The 26447-nt window shown below is 40.9% G+C and overlaps 1 protein-coding gene across 3 annotated transcripts in view; it reads left to right on the top strand.

The window, feature by feature from the left end:
* Positions 1-26447, top strand: part of TRIP10 (thyroid hormone receptor interactor 10) — a 34085-nt gene that overhangs the window by 2886 nt on the left and 4752 nt on the right. For 2 of the 3 annotated variants that reach the window (XM_042447303.1, XM_042447302.1), the window contains exons 3-12: positions 1973-2029; positions 5541-5688; positions 6862-6924; positions 9203-9307; positions 10518-10646; positions 12713-12859; positions 13539-13742; positions 20821-21000; positions 24632-24741; positions 26078-26210. In XM_042447303.1, the coding sequence (XP_042303237.1) occupies positions 1973-2029; positions 5541-5688; positions 6862-6924; positions 9203-9307; positions 10518-10646; positions 12713-12859; positions 13539-13742; positions 20821-21000; positions 24632-24741; positions 26078-26210 (1276 nt within the window). The remainder of the gene's footprint in view (positions 1-1972; positions 2030-5540; positions 5689-6861; positions 6925-9202; positions 9308-10517; positions 10647-12712; positions 12860-13538; positions 13743-20820; positions 21001-24631; positions 24742-26077; positions 26211-26447) is intronic. The other variant, XM_042447304.1, reaches the window with a different exon arrangement.

Below are 26447 nucleotides of genomic sequence, written 5' to 3'. Positions count from 1 at the left end.
GTCAAAGCCTCATTTGCTAACACACTGGCCTGTTGGCTGCTTACAGCACTTGCCTTTTGCCCTCTGAGAGTGCCAAGAAGATGCTGCAAGGTCTTTTTATAGCCAGAGAAAGGAAACGCCTCTCTTAGCCATAGATTATGGACCTAATAGATGGAATGAACGCACGGCAGAACTCTCTGAGCCTGCCTGAAGAGGAAAGTGATTGCTTCTGCCCAGGATGGCTTCTCAAGACGTTCAACTTGTCCCTGCCCACGTTTCTTCTCAGGCAACAGGGCTGAGATATGCCCTTTTTGTGTGCATGCCTTTCCTGGTTCCAGAAGGCATTTATGGAGAGGGGAAACAACAGCATTGTCTCCTCCAAAATAAGAATTTTGCCTCTCCCAAAATTTCCCTTCATTCACTAGATTTCTCACATCTTGCAGTAACTTAAAACGTTGGTTGAGCATTTGGAACTACAGTTTAGGCAGCTGAAGGAAAGTGGGAAAGAAAAGTGACCACAGGAATGAAAACAGTTTTGGCTTTTGAATTTATTTATTTATTTATTTATTTTTGAATGACTGTATTTGCCTACACATACATAATAAGATATCTAGGAGCTGGAACCCAAGTCTAAACACAAAATTCATTTATGTTTCATATATACATTATACACATAGCCTGAAGGTAATCTTGTGGAATTTTTCTAATTATGTTGTGCATGAAGCAAAGTTTGTATACACTGAACCAACAGAAAGCAAAGGTGTCACTAACTCAGCCACCCATGACAAAAGTTTTGGTTTTTGGAATATTTTGGATTTCAGAATTCCAAATAAGAGAGACCCAACCTGTAGGTGGTAGACTGCTCCCTGCACCTTTAGTGTTTTAAAAAGCAATTTTTTCAGATCAACCTGGAACAGAATATCATTGTATTCAATTTTTTTTAAAATTCAGTAATTCAGAATAGAAATAGTAATTGAAAAGCACTGGCTGAGCAGGGAGAAGAGAAGTTGCTAAGTTGTTTAACATTGACAGCAGATCCGTATGCAGTGACATCTTGCAATTGCATAGCATCACTGAATTTTAAAGTATGGAGTTGCTCCACAGAGAACATATCCTGTGAAAGGCACACTTAAATAAGGGGGAGTCTTTCATTTCTAAAAGATCCATGCATGGGGAATTCTTAATGGATTGTGATTTCTGCTTTTGTCTTTCCTGCTAGAGCCACAGGTCTCCCCCCCCCCCCATTTTTAAGAAAAGAAATGGTGGTAGCAATGTCTTATATTCCCTCAACGTATTATTGTTTTCAGTCTTTGTCAGAAAATATTGTTCCCTAGAAAGTAGGGTTGATATTTCTTATTTAAGGTATATGCCTAGTTCAGTCTTGATTTCATTCCATTCCAAATTCCTATTATAGCTCTGGCTCAGTTGTGCAATACTTTTCCATTTTCATGACACTTCTGCTTGATTACAAAAAACAAAAATCTAACTACTAGGATATTGTTGTGTAAGAAAATATGTGTCATAGTATTGAAAACTATCATCTTACCATGAATAACTTCCATATGTATATTTGAGGAAAAAACAAGAAAATAATGCATAATGTGTTGCTGTGTTACCCACTGAGTGAATATCTGATATTGCTGAAAATTTGTTGTACAGAACTTCATCTGCTTTATTAAACCTTTATCATATTTTATATGAATAGGATGTTTATCATAGAGTGTGTATTGGCATTTCCCCTGACAAACTAAATTAATTCAAGCAACTTCTAGAAAGATGTCATAAAAACGTTATTCAAGTTTTGATCTGTTTCATCAGCCAGTCTTATCCTGCAGCAAAGCTGCTTCAAGTGGAAGAATTAAAGGGAGCAGATGAGGGTTGGAAGTGATGTCTGGTGTGATGATGGGAAGGGAGTGAGGGGCAAAGACATGGTTCTGTTGGGTGCTTCTCTTCAAGCTCATTTATACTTCTCTCACTGTTTTCTCTTTTGCAGGAACCTTGTAAAAAAGCATCTCCCCAAGAGGACTGCACGAGAAGATCTCGAATCAAAGTAGGTACTTTGACCCAATCGCACACATGCTAGTTTGGCTGTTTTCGAACGTTCTTTTAGCAAAGCCTGGGCAAAGTTTTGATTTTCTAGGATCAGCAATCCCAACAATTCAGTCATGATAGTGGCATATATGTATATATAGTGGCCCATAAGGCAATAGCAGCAAATATTGCCACATGATGAGGAATCCTGAAGTCCCATCCCTTGGATCATACAATGAAATCTTGGGGATTGTTCAGTGTTTTCAAATGTCTCAGGGCTATTGATCCCAGAAATGGCTAGTTGGCTATAGAAAATAATTTATCTTTCTTTAAAGCATGTGCTTTCACTATTAATCCTGCTTCGTGCATTTGTTTCCATTGCCTTCTTCAAGGGCTATTACCAGAAATTTCTGGAACTCTTAACAAAGTGGATACTCTGAGTATTGGAAGGAAAGGCCTTTGGAACTTCGTTTCCTTTTACTCTTCTATACTTTTTCAATGAGACACAACAAAGATAAAACACATTTGCAAAAGACATCATACGGAATCTTAGTTGTTATTGGATGATAATACACAAATATAAAACATGTAGCCTGTAAATCTGATGCCTGTCCCCTCAGAATTTTGCAGCGTAATTGTACTGTGCTTTTAAAATGTTGTCCATTACTTCCCATGTTGAGAGAAAGGTGGGGTATAAAATAAATAAATAAATAAATGACTTGAAACCATGGGTTTCATTTAACAATTACACTGTGCACAGTGGTTGATAACATGTCTACAGTGAATTTGTCTAAATAGCCTTTAAGTCCATCTATCTTTATGGCCCTAACTACACTGTTACAGTGCCGATAAATTATGCATTGTGTGACGCTGCTTTTTTGGCCAGTCAATACAAAGTTGACAAACTGATTTATTAGATGCCTTGTGAGTTCTAATGCCCTGAGAAAAGTTTTTTTCCTTCCATAGGGTGGCCGATTCTAACTTTCACACTTTAGGATCTTTTCTCTTTCTTTCATCGGTTTTATTTCATAATCATTGTTTAACTCTAATGAATATTTACAGAACATATCAAGGCCAATTCAGCATGGCTCTGTAATTCTGCTTTTGGGTGTCTATACCCAGCAGCTCTAAATAAAGCTTTTTGTAGAATCCAGCTTGTTTTTCAAACTTGTTTGGAAAACTATTGCAACAACATAGAATCAGATGGTTCCTCCCAGTATGAAATCCTTGCAAGCTGGTCATACTTCAAGGCATTCACACAGGGAGGAGTCATTTTCTAAACAATGTTAAGATAATTTGTAATTAATGACAGTGGTTGACAATCAGTATGCAAAGGGATCTTGTCGTGCCCTTGAGACTAACTGAAAGAAACATTCGGTAGCATGAGCTTTTGTAGACTTGAGCCTACTTCCTCAGATAAATGTTTTGGGGTGGAGAATCCAGACACAGACCTGTGTAAGTCATTTATGTGTAGAAATATCAGTTCAAATTCAGAACCTTGTGAGTATGGAGATGAGGTGGCAAGTACAGTTTTACTATGGTCATTGGAGGGACAGGGTTACATTTCACATTGCACATAAGATGGGAACAGAAAACAGGTGAAGACAGTAGGTCATGTGCAGAGCACTCCTCCATCAAAAATCACATTGGTTCATCAGAGGCCCATTGAGACCCACCAGTGCCCACATTCCCCAATTCCCCGCCTCCTGCTTCAGCAACACCTCATTTTCTCTAGGCCTTTCCCATGAGACCTATAATGGATATCTTTGGTCCTCCCAACATATTTTGCTGTTCTAGCTCATTCTACTTTGTGGCTGACTCTGGAAAACAGCTGACTTAATTGTCACAAGATGCTCTAGCTACCTCTGCTCTGCGGTTTCCAATGAAAATTCTTTCAAGAAGAAATAAATGAGAAAGAAGAGGTAGAGAGGAAATACTTCCCTGCCTAGAGAACGAGATGTGCAGAGAAACAAGAGGTTTTACCATTCCCACCTGCAAGGTCCTGAAGGTAGTCCCTTTTGCAGGACATCAACAAAGGATTCTATAAAAATTGTGCAAGTACTGTAAGAGAACGAGTCATGGGAAAGGGTATGTGATTGTTTACATTCTTGGGCAGTAGGAAATCTAGATCCTGCCCATTTTTTACTTTGCCCCACCCTGACAGAGCAAATATATGGTTCATCCTGCTATATGACCTAGGGGCACAAAGGTTGATAGATTACATATATGAAAGATGGACAATCTATGGCCCTCCAGGTTATGGACTATAGTTTTATCAGCCCTAGCCACCATAACCAGTGATAAGGGATGATGGGAGCTGCCATCCAAAATCTGGAGGGCTCGCCCCTAACAAACGGTTTGTTAGAAGAAGTCATAAAAATCAGTATAATAAGAGTGACTTTGTTTTGTTGGTGGCAGGGAATCCTCTCAATATATGTACCTTGTTTAAGGTGTGTGATGACCAAACATGTTGGTAACTACTGCTTTGAGTTAACAAAACCAGGTGTCTGACTGTGTAATTGTTGTTACTGTATATACTTGACAATAAGTTGACCTCATGTGAATGTTGAGGGTAGGTTTTGGGACCAAAATTATGGATTTTGATGTGACCCATGGATAAGTCAAGGGTAAAATTTAGGGGCATGTAAGAAAGGGTCTGAAGTAAAGGAAAACACAGCCAAAGAATTTACACAATTCCAGCAAGCATATCAGTTTGTGTTCATCCTAAAGGGTGGATAGATGAGAGAGTAGAAGGGGGGTCAGTGCTTTCAGGACAGATTACATTATTGCCTTTCACCAGGAGATGGTTCTTTTTTTATATAAGAGTTAAAATACAGTACTTACATTGACCTGTGGACAAGTCCACCTAGTTTTTTTGCATCAATTTCTTGATAAAAAATTCTAGACTTAAACATGGGTATATATAGGAATTACTCCTTTTGCTAAATCTGATCTTATCTGCAAAACTATCTGATGAGGGGAACCAGCATTTTTCTCCAATGTGACAAAAACCAACACCATATTTTTGCCTGTTGCCTATAATTGTCTTTTTCTTCCCTGGAAGCCCTCCAGGGACCAGCAGCTGTAGGCTTGTGGACTGGCACTGATAGAGTAGCACTGAGCCACACTACTTCTGCACATCATGGGTGGCATTCAGATACTTGCAGAGTCTTGCAGCGGTATTTTACAATGTAACATTTGGCTGTCCTGCTTTTTAGCCTCTAAGGGTCAAGCATCCACAATTAGAGGCTGGAATGTCACTATAGTTATGGTTATAGTGGCAAAGAGGCAGGAAAAACTGTTTAAACATTATGGAGAGCACTCTGGGATTTTTGAGATGGAAATGAATTTTGACATCATTGCTGTGAAGATCCAGAATTGTACTCTAAGGGTGAGGAAAACAGAGTTATCATTCCACCTCAGCATGGGTGATGAAGATGTGAGTGGCAGTGGAAGAGACAGATCAGTCTCTATTTTGTTACAAATGTGTACAGTCATGAGCAATTTTCTGTCCTTTCTTTCATGTGCAGGTTCTGTCAATATCAGGCCTTCCTTCAGGTGGTGAAAGAACTGAATGACTTTGCCGGCCAGCGAGAAGTGGTAGCAGAAAACCTTCTGACACGGATCTGTCTGGAGCTTGCCAAGTACTCACAGGAGCTCAAGCAGGAGAGGAAACTGGTAATGAAGTCCCTAATCTGTGACAGATAACAATGTGTAATTACAAGATATCAAGTGTGATAGTAAAGATGGTAAACTGGAATCAAATTGGATTCTGATTACTTTGCCTTTGGCATATCTTGATGCTTTCTGCCTTGATGCTTGATGCCTTCTCACTATATCAACTGTAAATGTATGTTATGACTACAGAAGACTGCCACCTAGTGATTGAAAATAGTATTGCTGGTTTTACACCCAGACACACATTCATATTAATTACAGAAACCCAGTTGTACACCCTAGGGATGCTCATAGCCTGCTTACCAAGTTTAGGATGTTTAAGTTTCAAGGTTTTGGAACTGCAGCTATAAGCACCAGTCAGACAGGCCCAAACCTAATATAGATTGGCTGTGGATAAGATCTGCTGAAATTAGTTCTGTGACCCCAAGCATGCAATAGATTTATTTTTATTTAAACCAGCAGCCACACCATATTGAAACTGAGGGGAATTTCAGTAACTCTTCACAGTATAGCAAGAGACAGGCAGTAACTCATGAAAAAGAGATAAATATTCCACTTAGACAGTGTAAGCCTAAGCAGTGTTTTGCATCTCAGCTGTTAGATCATCATTTGCCTTTTCACTAGATGCTCCAAGCAAAACATGTTAACATCAACATCACAACAAAATAGGGTGGGTGGCATTACATAGCAGTCTGATCACTATTGCTTACTTGTGCCACTGGTATGGCTGGAGCATTTTGCATCTGGTGTTTCTGGGCTCCTCCCTTACCTCATCCTTTCTCACCCATTTGTTGTCTCTTCTAACTATTCTTAATGGAGTACAGGAGACCTGCTTTGTTTTTCATCTGACAGCCACAGACCCTAATAGTTTTGGGATTTTTTTCTTCCATTCTTAGAATTCTAATATTCTGCTGAAAAGTTCCATCCACAACTTGAAAAGCATTACACAGTTGTGTTAGGGCCGACATAAAGCAAAGTTTTATTTTATGTAAAGGAAGCCAGATAACAGCGACTGCTAGAAAACTCTTTGATGTTGATATCTGGGCTTGTAGGTAGCTTTTAGCTTTTTTGGGGGGTTACTTCTGTTATCACATAATCTAAAAAATTTGGTGGGCTCTTACAAGAATATCTGATGAAGATTGTGTTTCACTTACCCTCGCCTTTCTTTCCTAGTACTTGCAAGAGGGCCGAAGGGCTCAGCAGCAGCTGGAGAACACCTTCAAGCAACTTGAAAACGTGAGTTCTCTATATTTTGTGTGTGTGTTTTAAAACCTCAGCCTAATTCTAGACACCGTATGTAGAGTGGATATAAACTTGGAGGGGTCATAACCTTTGAAAGCCTAAAAGTAGTTCTGTTGATTTGGCTGATGTTCAGAGCAGGAACACAGCTGTAGAGGTCATTGTTCCCCTTAGAATTCTCCAAACATTTGGTGGATGGGAATGTGATGAAGGCACTGAAAGGAACTTTTTATTCTGAGAGTTTCCTCTGTCCATTCTTTAAAACAACCTTGGGATTAATGGGTGTAACCAATTGGAGAGAATGGAAATGTCAGAGCCCATGTAAAGCAAGAGCTATAGCTTGATTTCAGGTCATTGGCCATAGAGTACCTTGTGTGACCTTTGAAAGTTTCCAAGAACCTCATAGCTTTTACAGAAATTTGAATCACTGATTTGGCTCCATGTTATTGTTGTTGTGCCTTCAATTCGTTTCTGACTTATGGCGACCCAAAAGTGAATCTATAATGGTATTTTATGGGTTTTTTGACAAGATTTGTTCAGAGGATGTTTGCCATTGCCTTCTCCTGAGGCTGAGAGCGTGCAACTTGCCCGAGGTCACCCGATGTGTTTCATGGCCGAGTGGGGAATTAAACCCTAGTCTTCAGAGTCATATCCAACACTCAAGCTGGGGATAAATCTCATTAATAGCTGAGATGCAAGCTCTCAGAGTCAAAAATCAAGCCAATGTTTGGGATTTTTGTCCATCACTTTCTTGTTGCATGACAGATTTGCAGGCAGAGCTTCAAGAAATCATTTTCAGATTATCTGAGGTTCAGGTCTTGAACAGAAAGAAGAACAGATTGCTGTAACCTTTAAATGTTTTCCTAAGAACTGTGTGGCAGTGTACATTTGCTGTGATATCAAAAAGAAAGGGCAATTTTGCTCAGAAGCAGCATGTTTCCATAAAATAAGAATTTGCATACCTAAATTGCGCATACCTTCTAACTACACATAAACTCACATTCAAATTTTACATCATATCATGTGTGAAAACCTGGTCATGACTTCCATGTTTTGCTTATACAGTGCTTCTGCTGCAGTTTAATCCTTCTATACTCTGCTGTGTACAAATACACTTCTGCTTTTTCACATATAAGCAAGTGATTTTGTTTGCTTTTGTATCAGGTGTGTTGTGTTTGTTTGTAGATAGTACGGACTTTTGGATTTAAACCCTTAAGCAAAATAAACTCTAGGCTATACATAAATGTTAATGTGAATTCAAGTGGCTGTCCAAACATTTTAGTTAGCTAACTTCAGTGGAGTTAACCCTGCAAAGCAGAAACCACTTGTAGTGCAAAGCAGAAAAGTCACTTGTCCCATGATGAGGTCAGGATCAACAGTACCTGGAGAAATATAATTGATATAATAATTTATATTATTCTCTTTATAGTGTCTGCATGTAGGTTGGTGAAGTATCCCTTAGATTCTTGTTTGAGCACCTCCAGTTTATGTATACACAAGCAGAGCTGATAAGCTTGTTTCCGCCCACACTTTGAGTAAATTTTTACCTATGTTAACAGACTGTAACCCTGCAAGCTGATATTCTCTTTCATAATATTGTTTTGAAGTACTTTGTTTGTATTATTATTTCTATGACACTTTAAAAGCAAAGTTATTAGCCTTTAACTCTCTTTCTCCTTTCCAGTTCTTATTTAGAAGCCCAGAATGGCTAACAAAATAGTTTGTTTATTTGTAGAATGGTGATTCCTATCTGTGCTTGTATTCCTGCCTATGAAAATTAATTACATAAGTTTGAGTGATGCCAGCATCAGGAAGTCAATGAGAGCACCTATAGCACTGAACTGAGAGTACAATGATGCCGCCACATTCCCTGGGGTTTGGGGTGAAAGACCCCTGTGGAAAAAATGCAAATAAAAACGCTGTTCTTTTTACCTAAGAGAACACCTCTCCAGGAATCTCCAGGTCCTCCAGTGCAACTCTGTGGTCAACATCTGCCAGAAATTGTTCACATAATCATATTGGAGGACCTACTAATGTCCAGAGGTGTTTTCTCTAGGAACTTCTAGCTTTCTCCAGCACAACTCTGTGATCAACCTCCAGCAGAATTGCACTGGAGGACTTAGAGATTCCTAGAGAGAGCATATTAATCTAAGCCGCAAAAGTCAAAGCCACAACTGTGGAGGGTCAACTGTATAAGTATGTGGTTCTGTATGTGCCTTTTGGAAGCTCACTGTTGTTATTAGTGTCACTCACTCAGGCCCTGTTTATTCCACAGAGCAAACGCAAGTTTGAGCGTGACTGCAGGGAGGCTGAGAAAGCTGTCTTGACAGCTGAGAAACTGGACCAGGACATCAATGCTACCAAAGCAGATGTGGAGAAGGTCAGTGTCTCCATGAGAGTGGGGCAGTATTTCCAGACCTCATGGTGCTTAGCAAAGTACAGAAGTAATTCTGTACTGAAAACTGAGAGCAGTCTCCTAAATAACTTGTGCTGATGTCCAGTAATGAAACCATGTTCATTTTCCCTTGGTCTTGTTTTTGTAGCATTTCTAAGCAGGCTTAGGCTACTTTCCTCCACTTAGCCACAGAACCTGAGGCATTTCTTCAGGAAGGAAGTCCTGAAAAATGTTGCGTTTTTGGAGACCGAGAGAGAGGTTGATGCAGCAGTTTATGCAGTCTGCCATAAAAACTGTAATGAGAACCTCCTGTCCAGGAGGAATAGAGCGCAGGTCTGCTGCTTAATTTGAAGTTCAAAACACACTGCAGAAATAATTTTGAAACAGCTTTAACTGCCCTGGCTCAGTGCTAAGGAACCCTAGGAATGGTAGTTTATTGTGGTATGAGAGTTCTCTGACAGAGAAGGCTAAATGCCTCACAAAACTACAGTTCCCAGCATTCCCTAGCATTGCATCAGGGCAATTAAAGCAGTCTCAAACGGGATTATTTCTGCAGTGTGTTTTGGACATGAGAGGATCTAGCCCTGTAAACACCTTGGATAAGGAGGCTGCCTGGGCAAAATGTGTAGATTGTTTCAAGCCATCTGGAAGAAGAGCACTGTGTATAATGTAACAAATAAAATGAAGCCCCAGAAGAGTTGATACCTGCAGACTCCGGTGGGTCAGATCTAGTTTGCAGAATGGTGGCTAGCCCCTAAACCAGAAAAAATTCAAATCCTCACCTTGAACTTGCAAGGTGACCTTAAGTCTGTTAAGTTGTTTTCTCTTAGCTCTACTCTCCTAGTTTTGTAAGATGGTGTACTAATACTGACCTACTTTAGCATGACTGGTAAGATAATTTTCAAAGAGATGGACAGTATTAAAAAGAGGAAGGAAAATTCATCCTTACTCACTGAATTTTGTAGGTGAGCAAGGATTTGAGGCCAGGTCTGTCTGAACGCATAAAAAAACCTTAATTCTGCCTTATTGGTTCTAAGTCCACTTGAGGCCATTCAAGGTAGGTAGACATCTGTGAAGGAGAACTGTCATATTTTTTTCATCTGTAATCTTCCTTCCTTCCTGTGGAGCAAAAGACGGCTGCAGAGTTCACTGTAACATTATCATCCCAGTAAACAGTTTTTTCCCTGACCTCCAGGCAAAGCAGCAGGCCAACCTACGTAGTCATATGGCTGAGGACAGCAAGAATGAATATGCGTCATGTCTGCAGAAATTCAACCACAATCAGAGCCAATTTTACTTTCTGGAGATGCCACAGATCTTCAATGTATGTTTCTTGCATAGCTTCTTCATGTTCTTAAGTTTAGATTTATATGCTCCTTTTCTATACTAAGTAGTCCCAAAAGCAGCTTGCAAAACCCACCCCACAAAAAACCCTCATAAAATAACAATTTCAAGTCAGCTTTACACTATAATCTTAAAACATTTTTAAAAATGTAGAGTAACAGCAGAAACTGTTCTAAAAGCTAGCAAAATATCGGAGAAGAATGGAATCAGTAAATTCCAAGGGACTTCAGTAAGTCTGAAGTAAAAAGAAAGAAAGACCTGCACAAAGTCACTTTAAAAATTCGAAGAGAAGGCTTCATAAATCCCTCTCAGAAAAGAATTCCAGAAAAGGAGTCCCTTCTGGTAAAAGCTCTTTCCTAGCTTCCTTATGGCAATATAAATTCTCTCCTTGTGTCTTCAGATGTTAGTTAGACTCTTTTTTTCCTCTAATAATCCATGAGAGCTGTCTTTGTTGATAAATTCATTCTGGACCATTGCAGTCCGGTTAATCTTTTATCTCAGGAAAGGCTTCCCACATCTGAGGAAAATTGCTAAAATATCATAGAAATATATCTTTTCCCCCTTTGCCAAGATCCTACATCAAAGATGGAACTTCCTCCTTGCTTTAGTCTCAGGGTGAAATAGTCTCATGATAATGAAAAATAGTGGAAGTTGTCTTAGACTTTCTTTTGTTCCTCTTCAGTAACTGCATTTAATAGTTTTATGTGGATTTTCCAGGCTATGTGGCCACATTCTGGAAGAATTGATTTCTTTAGCCATTTAATAAATAAATCAAAGTTACTACAGGTTGAGTCTCCATTATCCGGAGTTCTGAAATCTGAATTGCTCCAGAAACCAAACTTTTTCATGGATGACTGAGAGAGTGACACCTTTGCTTTCTGATGTTTCAGTGTACACAAACTTTGTTTCATGCACAAAATTATTTAAAACATTGTTTAAAATTACCTTCAGGCTATGTGTATAAGGTATATAGGAAACATAAATGAATTTCATGTTTAGACTTGGGTCCCATCTCCAAGATAGCTCATTATGTATGTACATGCAAATACAGGTATTCCAAAATCAAAATAAAAATCCAAAACCTATCTAGTCCAAAGCTTTTCAGATAAAAGCGAATCAACCTGTACTCAAAAAAATAGGTCTGTTTTGAAGCCCTTTTGATGCATCTTTCACTACAGATTAAAAAAGAAACAAGTCTGTTCATGGTCCAGCCAATTAAAATTTGCTCTCTCCAGTTCTGAAGTCTGCCCATATCAATTATGTATCTACAGATTACAGTCCTGCGTATGCTGCAACATGTATTTTGAAGATAGATAGATCCAGAGCATCAGCAGTATGGGGCTGTAGACTTCATTTTGTTTTAGATATTCTAGTCTTAGAAGGCCAAAGGCACCTCACTAAAATTTGAAAAGCTCAAATCATCCAATTAGAAGAGGTCTCCTTACCTTCTGCTGCTTTTAATAGATCATTCCTTAGCTTATGTTCTCATTCTCCCTTTCTTCCCCCTTCCTCCTTTCTTATAAAAAAGCTAAGGGGGAATCACATCAGGTTTTCCCTCAAAATATATTGCTGGTATGTAGTAGTAGTGAGGCAAAATATATAAATTAAATGAGCTTTAAATGAGCATATCACCAAAGGCTCAATCAAGCTTGAGTCATCAAAAAGCAATGTGTCCAGTGGACCAGGGTAGTCTAAAACTTGGACTATAATTCATTTGCAAGTTATTGGGGTGGGAGGGAGGAATTACTGTTGGTGTTTTGTTGAATAATATGATTTATACAAATGGGATACAACTTTCTGTAACATTTCAATAAGATAAATTTTTTTGAAAAAAGCAATTAAAGCTGGTGATGATATTAGGTACTGTACCTTTTAAAATGCCATGTTAGCTGCAAGGCACACAAGAGCAATAATCTTCATTCTAGCAGTCATGTTGGTTAAACAAAGCAGTGGATGCCTGGCATAAGATAAGATTGTGCTGTTGGTTGCTAGCACTTAGATCCAGACTATTATTCAAGTTTACTGTCCTCTTTTCTCCTTTCTTAGAAACTGCAGGAGATGGACGAACGGAGGACGCAGCGTCTCAAGGAAGGCTATAGCATCTTTTCAGAGACGGAGCAGCAAGTCATGCCCATCATTGGCAAGTGCCTGGAAGGCATGAAAGCCGCAGCAGATGTAGTTGATGAGAAAAACGTGAGGGCTAGCCAGATGAATTACCGTATTTTTCCCACCCAACCCCTTAGAGGCTAAAAAATAGGTAGTGTGCCTTCTAATTGGAATGGGATACAGTAGCTTGCCTCTACCTTGGTGGTGCCCTCCAGCTATGATAAACTGTAATTCTCATTACCCCCCCAGGCAGCATGTCATTTCTGAGCAAGTGGATTGCTTTCTGGAACAGTATCATCATTCAGTGATAGAGAAAATACCTTACATGCAGAAATCTCTAGGTTCAGTTCCAGCGTCTTCAACACCACTTGCCCATGTATCATGGGGCTTGTGGTCCAAAATATCCAGAAAATGGCAGGGTGAAGATATCTAGACTACACTGTCAATACATATCTCTCCACCTCCTGATAACCTGATGGTGTGTACAAAGCCACGGAGGCTATAAGTGGGCACTGCAGATTGTATTAAAGATACTCATCACCTTGCATTTGGGGTTTGCTATTTCAGTTTGATTTCTGATGGCCAGCCCAGGGTAGACTACCACCACTATGCTACTACCAGATGCTACTTGGGTCTCTGTCAGGACAGATGACAGAGATTTGCTGCTAGCTTGCATGTTTGGCTTTGATTGGAAGCTGTGTTGTGATAGTATTTCTACATGATTTTATTCTTGAGAGCCACTCAAAAGCGTGTTTATCTTCCCCAGGATTCACAGGTCCTAATTGAACTACATAAATCTGGTTTTGAGAGACCAGGAGACATGGATTTTGAAGACTTCAGCCAGCCAATCAACCGCACTTCATCAGATAGCAGCCTTGGCACCCCTCGTGGCACTCTGGATGGCCGACTGGACCCACGCCTGCTGGGCAAGAACAAGGGGAAACGTTGGCCCTTCAGCAGGAAAAATAAGGTGGGGACCAACATAGAGGAGAAAGTGTGGTGGTTCTCTTGGTTTGGTCAGTCAGTCAAGGATCCCCTGAGCTCCCGACTTCTCTTGATAGCTCTGGCAGTGAAGTAGGGATGCATTAATGGGGAGGGTGTACTACAGGAAACGACATGACATGGTAAGTGCCATAGCAAAGTGTGCCATGTGGCATAGATTATCACTGTAGATTATGTGTCTACAAACGCTTGCCTATCAAACCATTGTGCACAGATCCTGAAGACAGTATTGGTTTGCTTAACGAGTAAGGCAGACTACATGCAAATTAGCAAAATGCCATTGTACTCTCCACCACTTTCATCCAGGCTCTGGCTGCCTCCTGTCTCCTCTCTGGCTGCTTGTACTAGTCCTCATGAAAAAGCTTTCACCTCCAACTTTCTGGGCCTAACCAGTACTTCCAAAGAATATATTTCTCTGTTGGAATAGTTTTTGACAATCCCCTTGGAAAGCAATGTTCCAAACACTCCTCAGCCTCTTCAGCCTCCTGCATTTCATGTCACCCTGGCCCTCTGACTATGAAGGCTGCAGATATCTTTTTCCATGGGACCTGATATGAAGCGATTCCCAGCTGTACCTGTCATTCAGGGTCGGGTGTTCCTTTTTCCTACAATCCCTAGTTGACCTCTGTGTTTATATTCTGGAGATGGTTATGGAAAAGGCCCAAGGTTTGCTTCAGCAAGCCTTGGCTTTTCCTGCTTGTTATCCAAAGCAGCTCCTTTATACCTTGTACATGACTTTGCAAAGGCAAAATTTCTGGAAATTTTGAAGTCATGGAGAGGGAAAATATTTTATCTCTCTCATTTTGAGGAAAAAAACCCAGAAATTTTCTGAAAAAATGAAAAATGCATTTCAATTTGTATTTCAAAATGTAAAAGGTATTAGTGGCCTTTACAAATTGAAAATCATTTTGTTACTTTAGTGACCTAAATGTTTTTTTATTTAGCTTTGGGGGGATTAAAATTATCATGTTTGGTTTATTAAAAGTATTGAGGCAGTAGTTACAAATCCAATTTCCTTTATTAAATTTTTATTTCTGGATACAAAATGGAGTTGCAGTATCCTGAACTATAAACAACTTTTTTGCTTTGGTAGCTTGTTAAAAGCAGGCAAAATCCAATAAAAACAGAAGAAATCATTAAGAATAGCAAAAAAGAAAAAAAAATTATTAGGCTCCTCTAGTTCTCCATGGTTTCAAGGAGACAGAAACATTTTATTCCCATAAATGTCTTCCTGTCATATCGTTTTTACAAAGAATTTGTGGGGAGTAAATACATGGATGAGAGTGGTATAGTGATTTGAGTACTGGACGAGAACTCTAGGGAACGGTTTGAATCGCTGCTCAACCATGGAACCCGCTTGTTGACCTTGGGCAAGTCACACTCTCTCAGCCTTGGGGGAAGGCAATGGCAAACCTCCTGTGAACAAATCTTGCCAAGAAAACCCCATGATAGGTTGGCCTTAGGGTCGCCATAAGTTGGAAACAACTTAAAGGCACACAATAACAAAATATACGAATCCCTTCTGTTAAACCTTTTATTAATAAATTTTAAATGAAAATATTCTACAAGACAATTTTTCCATTTTATTTTCAACTTTTCCAGAAAAAAAGTTGTTGGGGGGAAAAATTAGGAAAATTAGAAGGCACCTCTACTTAATTTTTCCAGCCCCCCCCCCCCCCCCCCCCCCCCCCACCTCTGCATATGCTGTACAGGGGTACCCCGTTTACGAAATTAATTCGTTCCGCCGCCGCTTTCGTAACCCGGAATACTTCGTAAGCCGAAAAAGCCATAGGCGCTAATGGGGAAAAGCCGCGATTTCGTGTGAAATAGCGCCGAAAAGCACCAAAAATTTTTCGTAACCCGAAAAAACGTTCGTAAGCCGGAACAGTTTTTTTGAATGGATTTTTTTCGTAACCCGGAAATTTCGTAAGGCGGCGCATTCGTATCCTGGGGTACCAGTGTATTTAAATGGAAAATACATTTTACCAAAGGCTTCCTTACTTCCCTCTCCCTCCCTTCCTTCCGTCCAGCTACATGGTCCATTTTCTTCCACCTGAGCACCAGCCACAGGCATCATGGAGATCAAAATTCTTCCTTTGCATCTCTCTTGTCCTCTTTGTTGCTAGTTCTGGGCTGTGTCTCTTCTCTTCACATCTGCTTTGTAAATCGTCCAGTGCAGATGTCACAGGAGTGCCAGAGTCAGCTGGCTTGGCTCTTCTCTGTTACTGGCCTCTTTTTTGCTTGGAGCACTTTTTTATTTGTGTCATTTCTTCCATGTATTCTGTGTTGTCTTTCTGCCTTTGGACATCTGTAACTTTGCTGCCTTTTGACCTGTTTCTCCTTGCTTCTTTATGAATGTCCTCAGGGTGTGAAGAAACAAGAGGTCTAAGTGACACTCTAAATCTCTCTGTAACAAAGCTTGTTAAGGCTCCTTTTATCATATAAGAGACACTCAGGGATATTGGGGGCACAGTAGTATTTATTTTGTTTTCCTCGCTCACAAGTTGTTTAGAATCTGTGCCAAGATCACATTCCTTAGAGTTGAAAAGGTTACTTTTTTAGATTACAGTCAACCCTTCTTATACACTGATTTTTTATACATGGATTCAAGCATCCCCCGTTTGAAAATGTTAAAGAAAGTATAAATTTCAAATATCAATCCTTGATTGTCCATTTTTATAAGGAACACTATTTTGCTGTGTCATTATATTTAATGGGACTTGAGCATCCATGGATTTTGTTATCCATGGGGGATCTTGGAATCAAACCCCAGTGTATAACAAGGGTTCAGTATACATTAGATTATAGCTCCCCAAACCCCCCAGCCAGCATACACAGCCCCAAATGATAAGTCATGCGGACAGTGAAAAATATCTGCATTGGTTAGCTGAGGTTTAAAAATCAGCAAGCTAGGACACAAACAACACAACTAGTGTGTGTGTGTGTGTGTGTGTGTGTGTACACAGTATATACACACACATACACAAATATATGAGGCTGTCTTGGCTGGGAGCTGTAATACAAAAAAGTAATTTTGGTAAGGTCCCTCCCTCATATCCTCAGATTACATCTCTCTTAGTTATTCCTCCCTGTACTGAAAATAATGAGTTTTCAGAAAGGCCTCTTTTTGCAACTAGAAACATTACTAAATGAATGCAAACATTACAGTACTATACTTGTGAATTATCCTTAGTGGACTTTACTATTAATCCAGTAATCATTCCAGTATCTGCATTTTGCAAGCAGTGTTGATTTGAGAGGAAAAGGAAAGATGCATAAAAGAAGAGCACAACCCAGTCAGTGGCAGAGCACATGTTTCATGTAGGACATTCAGTCCTGACACCAACAGTTGAAATGAGCAGATAAGGTAGTACTGTGGAGAATCTCTGCCTGGACGGATGGTTCCATGTGGATTACCATATAAGTGGACCTAAAATATACAAATCTGACCTGGTATTGGGCAGTGTCTTTTGTGACTGTTCCTAAGGGCAGTCTGAGGATGTTTAGGCATGGAGAAATTACTGGAGGTCCTCTGGGAAGTCTTATTAGGGTCTGGAAATAATGGAAATGTTACTTTTTTTGAACTACAACTTGTAAAATCCAATGGCTATGCTTGAAACTGTAGTCCAAAAAGGCAACTTTTCCAAGCGTTGAGTATTGAATATCTGCCCAGTACATTCTGTAATGTTTCTGAAGTATTCTTTGTATTGCCCCAGTAGATTTTATAGCAGACCTGTATAGCAGTAGATTTTATAGCAGTATTGCAGAACAAGGTCTTAAAGATACTGTGTGTCTTTGGTGAAATCATGACAGAGGTGAAATGTAAACCAAAAGCATCCTGCTTTATATCTCTGTCTCTTATCTACTGCTTCACAGTGGCTTCTGATGCTGTGTTAGCTGTCATTTTCCACTACCCATAGTTTATACTAGCAATAATACTTGGAGGTAGTCTGAAGCAAGTCCTGCTTCTAAGAAGTCATATGTTACATGTCCAAAACCACTTTTCATTTGGCTGCACCACATGTTGAGTCTTACAGGCTCTCAGAAATATCTTTATTGGCCAGTGAGGCTTCAAAAAAAGAAAAGTATGCAGGCCAGGACAGAGCACACTGACTGTACATATATAATGTCTACATTTCTCTTCGCAGCAAGGACAGGAGTTGCAGTCACACAGCTGTAGTCCTTGGGAGGCATGGCCATCTTGGTAGAGGTCATATATTGTTCTTTTGGACTTGCAAAGAAGTTGCCAGTATGCACAGTCCCACAAGAAGTTGTTGCCGGGAGGCAGAGGCTGGGATCATTAGAATTTTCTTCCAACTTAGTGATTTGGGGGGCAGGGGGATTTAGAGATGCATAGAGTTTGGGCTGTCAAAACTAGGGAATCCCTTGATCCACAATGCAGATCATTCTGCAGGACACAAGGTTTGTGTATTTTCAACCTTTATTTAGTGAAGGCTAGAAGTATGCCTTCAATGCTGTTTTAACTGCAGTCATCTGTCGTATCTCTTCTGGCAAGTCATTCCACGGTTTAGCAGACAAAAAAAAAAGGCCTTTGGGAAACCATTGCCAGTCTAATCCTGGCCTTTTGGACCCAACATTTCCCAGGGGACCTGAGTGTAGGGCAGATTGTATGGGAGAAGATGATCCTGTAGGTAACCTGGAAAGTTATATAGCTTTGTAGCAGCCATCAATAAAGCCCCCTTTCACATCCCCACTAGCCATCCCTCAGATGGTGCTAGAAATGAGATTTTCAGGCCTTGAAAATCATAGAACCTAGGCAAGATTCTGATAGATAATGGCCAGGCCACAGATGGAGTAGGTCTTTATAACAGCACTTTGAAGGGTACCTGGCAACAAGCCCATAGTTAATGAAGCAACAAGAAGTTATGTCATCCATGTAAGGGTCTCTGATCAAGGCTCTGGCCACAGCATTCTGGAGCAGCTGAGGTATCTGAATGTTTTTCAAAGGCAGCTCCACATGGGACATCACTAAAGCATCTGTTTCACTGTGACTGGATTCAGCATCTTCAGGATATAGATAGCATGTTAGGCCCAGCTGTGCAAACAGGCCAAAACCTAGGCCTCCAAGTGCTGGACTGAATCTGGCACAAACAACACATCTAAGTTATTCAAAGCAGGCTGAATTCCTTTTCCCAAATGGCAATCGGTAACATAAGGTCAGAAATATTCGTGTTAACACTACTTTTACGTTGTTGTGAGAGAAGATTTGCTGGTTGATATTAAATTGTTAGTAAAATGTTATCAAAGTAGTTCATTTATTGTTTCATTATTAAATTTCTGGGGAAAAACTACAATGATTTCAAATGGCCAATTATGCATTCAGGTGCCAAGTACAAATCATAACTGATCAAATGTAATTCAATTCAATTCAAAAAGGATGTTGACAAGCTGGAGCATGTCCAAAGGAGGGCGGCCAAACTGGTGGAAGGTCTGGAAACCATGCCCTATGAGGAGCGACTTAGGGAGCTGTGGAAGAGAAGGTTAAGAGGTGATATGATAGCAATGCTTAAATATTTGGAGGGATGAGATACAGTGCTACCTCGGGTTACGAAATTAATTCGTTCCGCCGCGGCGTTCGTAACCCGATTCATTTCGCAACCCGAAAAAGGCTTTTCCGAAGCGTGGCTAGCGGCTGGAAAGCCGCTAGCCGCGCTTCGCATTTGAATTTCGCGCCGAAAAAACTTTCGTAACCCGAAAAAAATATCGTAACCCGGAACAGTTTTTTCCTATGTAACTTTTTCGTATCCCGGAAATTTCGTAACGCGATCAATTCGTATCCCGGGGTACCACTGTACTGTGGATGGAGCAAGCTTGTTTTCTGCTGCTCCAGAGAATAGGATTCAGAGCAGTGGATTTAAACTAAAAGAAAAGAGATTCTACCTAAACATTAGGAAGAACTTTCTGATAGTAAGAGCTGTTTTACAGTGGAACACACTCCCTCAAAGAGAGGTGGAGTCTCCCTCTTTGGAGGTCTTTCAACAGAGGCTGGATGGCCATCTGTTGGGGTGCTTTGATTGTGAGTTGCTGCATGGCAGGGCATTTGACTTGATGGTCCTTGAGGTCTCTTCCATCTCTATGATTATATTATTCTAACGTTGTTAGTGTCTGACACTCAGACTAGTAGATTTTAAAACCACTGTTGAAAATTTTAACGTATTTGATGTAAGAACTATTTTTAACAGATTACTTCCAAGCTATGCATAAAGCACCTTTTCAAGGAAAAGGTGGTGGTAGTGGGGGCGGGGGGGGGGGGGGTGGGTTAGATGCCAGAAATAGAAGAGCTCAGTTGAGGCAGAGAGAGCAAGGAAGATGAGGAAATGATGTCCCCTGTTCTCAGCAGCTTTTCTAGCATTCTTTTCCTCTCTGGACTCTTCCTCTGAAGCATCAGAATGGTTTCCTGTGCCATACTACACCTCATTCCTTCAAATCCAGGTCCTCCTGTGCCACTGTGGTTTAGGGCCGGTTTAAGTCTTTACATCTCCAAAGTCATACGACCAGGGATTTTAGGATTGGGGGAAATGGGGCTTGCTAAAGCCTATTAGAATGAGGCACCCACATGGGAGATCATCTCTGCATTTTGGCATGACTCTGTCATTCTCTCTCTTATGCTTCCTGATGGCGAGGTGCTATTCTGTACTTTGTGCTTTTGCTTCCTTCTCTCTTCCCCACCCCCACACCCCACGTATTCTTGGTTTTTATTTTTGTTTTATCTATTACAGTGCATTCCTGTTATATTGGGCGTGCCAGATTATCTAGTCAGGTGAATGAGGTAGGCAGTACATACATAAAGTGAACTTCGCCATTGCTGCTTAGGACAAAAGGTTACCCCAAAAGAGAAAAATAAGCCATCCTTGTTGTCCTCTGTTGTAAACATGTACAGTATAGATGGAATGTACTGTAATTTTCCTTGTTCTCGTTTGGGATTTTGTGTGTGTGCGTGCCTTTTTATTTTCTTACTGAGTTTTTTTTCCCCATTCTTCCGTGTGTCTTTTCGTTTCTTGTTTATGGCCCTTGTCCGTCGCTAGCTCCCACCCCCTCCCCTTTCCCCTTTAAATTGCCCACCCTCCTCATCTTCCCCTTCCTCATCTTCCATCAATGGACCTCCATCCCCCAAATTCACCCGTGACCCCCTGTCTTACTGTTTGAACGAGATCAATAAGACAGTCAAACCCCGCATCACGTCCTTCCGCAGCCTCAAACGGGGGGTAAGTGGATACATTTTGTTTGCTAAATCCACCTCATGTGTCTGCTGCTTCTAAAGGCACTTGCCAGGGAGAAAATAATTGTGTCTTTGGTGCTGATAATATATATATATATATTTTAAAAAACAACACCAGTCAGAGCCCTCTACTACTTGTGTTTAAAGTAGCCATTATTTGGCAGTGCACAATTCATGGCAAAGAGAGATTGCAGACTGGAAAAACTGTTCAGTTTATCTACTTTCAGACCAGAGGCAAGGAAAGTTACTTGTTTGGGCTTCATCTATCAGAACTCTAAAGCTAGAATGACTGCTGGAAATTCTGGGAAATTTAGTCCCTCAAAAAGGAACTTTCCTAAGTTCTGATTTAGGCTACACTTTTTGGCACAGGACCACTTGCTGTATCAAGTCTTTTAGCAAGGCATCTGTTCTTTTTTTCAGCCTCAGGGTCTAGGGATATGGCAGGGGGTCACCACCACCAAAAAATAGTTTTGGGGGGGTTATCCTTATTACTAAGTTTCAGGCACTGAAAGAGAGAAATTATCCATCTCTGAACATTGCAGCTCATAGAGAATGATCAACAAAAGCCTCACAGTAGCAAAAGGCCAATGGCAGGAGAGCTTTGAGTACTCATAGAGGTCAGAAGCCTCTAAGCCATGTGGCACAGACAGGGCTGGAGAATGCCTGCCTGAAGCTGGGGTCATCTGCATTCTAGTTGTGCCACCCACCCACCCCTACCTCAACCTTCTCCTTTTTGGCACAGACCTGGGTAAGAACTGGGGTCTGCTCAAAAATGTTGTTACTGTGTGTGTATGAGCTTTTAAAAACATATTTACAGTCAGCCCTCTGTATCCATGGATTTTTAATGCACAGATTCAAGCATCTATGGATTGAAAATACCTTAAAAATACATAAACTCCAAAAAAAGCAAACTTTGATTTTGTAATTTTATATAAGGGGCATCATGTTAGTCTGGAAAATCAGTATACAAAGGGATCTTGTAGCACCTTTGAGACTAACTAAAAGAAAGAAGTTGGTAACATGAAGTTTTGTAGATTTGAGCCTACATCCGCAGATGCATTTGAGGAATTAGGCTAAAGTCTACAGAAGCTCATGCTACCAACCTCTTTCTTTTAGTTACATACCATTTTATTGTGCCATTGTATATAAAGGGATTTGAGCAAAGATTTTTGTATCCATTTTGGGGGGAGGGGGGGATGTTTCCTGGAACCAAACCCCAGCAGATACCATGGGCACACTGTTCTAATAGCATTTTATGACCCTCTTCCACAAAGCCATGTCCCAAGTATTTCAGACTAAAAATTGGAGGAAGGCTTAGTTGCTGCATTTCTTAAGGGACTGTGGGCTAGTCTATGCAAAGGGCAAAAGTCTGAATTGATTTATGCTCCCTCCTGCCCCCACACTTGCCCTAGCACCACCCCACATACCCTTTTCTCTACAAAGATATTAGGTAGATTGTCTGCACTACTCAACTATCCCCTGCAGTGTTTCCTGGGTCTGCCACTGCTGCTTCTGCCTCCATCCTGCCGCCACTGTTGTCACCTTCAGACCTTGTCCAGGTCAGTTCCTGGCCCAAATGGTTTTCCTTCTCCTCCTGGGCAGCCCCAGCTCTTCTGGTATGCCCATCATTCTTGAGGCAATTGAGGTGCCCAGCCATGGGATGTGGACACCTTGTCTGACTTTAGCAAGTGGCTGTGAGCCAGCAGCAGTGGCAGTGCCAAGGGAAGAGATGAGGACTGTCATGTTTGAACAAATACATTTGAAGGTGGCAGAGGGAATAGGGGTAGCAGGATACCTCAAATCTGGGGTGGATAGCGTCATGCATTCTGTGGCCAGATCCAGCAATAAGGCTGCACATTTGTGGTTTTATTGCCCCAGATTCAAGGGGAGGACAGGTTTTTAATGAGTGTAGTGTAGAAAAGGTTTGTGGCTCAACTCTCGGATAGAATGGCTTTCAAATGGTAACTGGTACAGCCTTTTGAGATGGGATGGATCAGAAGGCAGCCTTCCAGCTTGACCTTCTGCTCAGAGGAAGGCGATCATCCCTGTGCCTGGTGAGGCCACAGTTATCTTATAAAAACAGGAGAGTAAGCATGGTGTGAAATGGTCAAAGGAAATCATCCACCTAAGCCAAACCACACACAGGAGGACAGGGGACAGAATCATGTGGACTGCATGTTACAGCAGCCCTACCCAGTGTGGCCAGTGGTGAGGAATGCTAGGAGTTGTTGTTCAACAGTATCTGTAGAGTCAACATTATCTATAGGGCCATATAATTCCTGCTCCTCAACAGTCTTTTCCAGTCGCTGTCAAACTGTTCTGGGGTAGATTTTCTTGCCAGAACAGCCATGGTGATCAGCCAGTCCCTGTCTGTGCTGTCTGGTTTTGGGAAACCTTCAGGATCAAGATGTTAGACAAGATCAGAAGAACATGAAATCCTATCACTCATCGCATAGGGGGACCCTAATAGATCTCTTGCTGTGCAAGCCACAACCCAAGGACAAACAAGTTGGAATGGGGACAGGTTACAGCCTTCCTTTAGGCCAGGGATGGCTAGATTACCACGTGTTTACAGGCCAGGTCATTTCCTGCTTGAGATACCATTACCAGGCTCACAGCCAATGACCAGGATGATTTTTGAAGGTCCAAGCAGGTCAGAGATGCCATCTTTTCTGAGCAGTCCCAGGATGGACAGTTTGGCTATCCAAAGAGAACCATGTTTATTTTGACTATCTAAAGAGAAGGCTGATAACCCTGTTTAAATATTTGAAGGGATGTCATATTGAGGATGGAGCAAGTTGGTTTGCTGCAGTTCCAGAGACTAGGAACTCGAGAAGTGAATTCAAACTACTGCACAGGAAAAGCATTAGGAAGAACTTCCTGGCAATAAGAGCTGTACGACAGTGAAATATGCTGCCTTGCAGGTGGAGGGAGTCACCTTCTTTGGAAGTTTTTAAATGGAGGCTGGATGGTCATCTGTTGAGTGCTTTGATTCTGTGTTCCTGCATGGCAGGAGGTTAGACTGGATGGTCCTTGTCATCTCTTCCAATCCTATGATTCTATGTGCTGAGAACTCTCCAGTTCAAATGTAGTCTCAACTATTGCAAAGTGGTTGCAGCCAAGCCACTTAAGGCTCCATGATGCTCTTTCCCATGATTTAAAAACCCAGAATGCCTAGGGATAGAAGGAGGTGGAAGATCCTGTATGTGGGTGGAGCAATATTTAATTCATTCTCCATGGGCCTGTTTTGCTACCGGAATAGCTCACCCACCCTGCAAGCTTTTTATAAGGACTACAAAAGTAATGTTGTGAAGTGTTTTGAAGGCTTGAAAGCACTGTTTAATTGTTGGTTATGCTGCTTGATCTCTCCTGTGCGCAAAAGTGGATAGGTCTGATAAAATGTCAGGTCCTGTGAGAATCACTGACTGCTCCAGTTTATTAATTGTCCATATCTGATTATGGAAAGCGGTGTGCCTTAACCACAGCACCCTGAAGTGGGCAGCTTAAGATTGCAGAGATCAGCTTGTAGGCAGGAGTTACCAGTCAGTAGGGCAAAGCAAGGAAGTGTCTAGGTGGAGCAAGGAGGAAACTGATATGTGTGTCTTTCCTTTTGCCAGACTGTGATCACAGAAGACTTTAGCCATCTGCCTCCAGAGCAGAGGAGGAAAAAGCTCCAGCAGAAGATTGAAGAAAGAAACCGGGAATTACAGAAAGAGATAGATCAGAGGTCAGAGACTGAAAAACAGCCCTCACTGTCTTTAGTTGGGCTTTAAGCCAGTGCAAACTAAACAAAACTGGTTAACCTTTGTTTAAAAAAATAAAAACCTGCTGGATCTGAGGTTTAAATTTTTATTTTTTTATTTTTTTTTTTCAAAATCTGTCATTTCCATAAATCTTTATGGACAAATGTTAACAGCCCAGTATTTAATGTGTTTTATCAAATAGATTTGATTCAAAACACTGCCATTGTGTGCCTTACTTGCCTTGGTGGCTGGTGGCTTCAAGGCCAGTGGGCAATAAATCCAGTCTGGGTTTCAATCTGAAATTTTAAGGAACTATACACCATTCTGACCCCTGACTCCAAATTAAGTCCAGCACCTTGACAGGCTCCTTTAAGATTCACTGCACCAGTCATATGGAAGGCACCAACTTCCTCATCTCCCTGTAACATTTGCAAGGCAGTCTTGTATATGTGTGTTCAAGTGTACATCCCACTGATTTCAATGGGAGCTATTCCCAGGTTAGCACAACCTTCAGTAGCTTGCAACCTCAAATACTAATATCCACCATGTCTTCTATCTTGAAGAGTTGGGGGAAAATAATATCTTTGGCCATTTCCAGTACAAGAACATCATAGCCAGGCTTGCTGAAAAACCACAAAGGCGTTGTTTGTTAATCAGTATTTTGGCAGAGGGGCAGTAAATGGGTGTTTAAGACTGAAAAAATGTGTGCCATTATTTTTGCTTTGGTGTGCAAAGGCTTAGTATGCCACGGCTTTTTAGAAACTGGCACTGTGAGGCTAATTAACACATGGAGTGGGATCTTTAAAATCTCTCCGTTCAGAATTTATATCACACTACTATCACACAAATTAGTTTATCAATGTGAGGATGTTTGTCTTAATAGTTGCTTTGTGAATAGTGGCTGCCATTATTTTACATACATCTTTAGCATAAATATCATTGTTTTTGCATTTCATTCGCCTCTAACCGCACTGTTTACATTTAGGATAACACTTAGTGCTTCTGATGATAAATGAGTTCTGCTCCACAAAACCTGATAGGTGCTCTAAGACTCTTAAGAAACAGCTTTGGAAACAGCTAGGAATATTTTTGTGTGTGTGTTTATGCGGGGCCAAAGGATTAAGCTGAGCTGGATGATGTTTGGAGGCTTGTCCAAGCCAACAAAGCAAACAGTATTGCTTCTGAATGGATTTTGTCTTAGGATCATCTGTTCATTCCACTCCAAATGCCTTAGGTTTTGGAGGCCAACTTTCTTAATAATCCCTCAGTGCCATAAGTCTTAGCCTGGTAACCTACTCTTGCTCTTCTTCCTTCTTCCAGGGATGCCTTAAATAAGATGAAAGATGTTTATCAGAAGACACCACAGATGGGAGACCCAAGTAGTCTTGAGCCAAAGATTTCAGAGACACTGGGCAACATTGAGAGATTGCGCCTAGAAATCCAGAAATGTGAAGTAAGGACTTGACAGGGAAGAGGGTTCATCTTATATTACTCACTGTGCTTCTCCTTGCAGTTATCCAAACACCATGTCCACATCCCAGGTGTTGCTGCATCCCAAGTCAAGGATGTCCTTTTAAAGACTCTGCTCTCTCTAAAAGTCTGGATTACACTGATGGTGCACTTCACACACACACACACACACACACACACACACACACACACACACACACACCAGTTTTATCCCATAGTC

This window comes from Sceloporus undulatus, chromosome 2 (assembly GCF_019175285.1).
Source record: "Sceloporus undulatus isolate JIND9_A2432 ecotype Alabama chromosome 2, SceUnd_v1.1, whole genome shotgun sequence".
Taxonomy (NCBI): domain Eukaryota; kingdom Metazoa; phylum Chordata; class Lepidosauria; order Squamata; family Phrynosomatidae; genus Sceloporus; species Sceloporus undulatus.
Note: the sequence above shows the minus strand (reverse complement) of the source record. Positions and strands in the feature narration are given on the sequence as shown.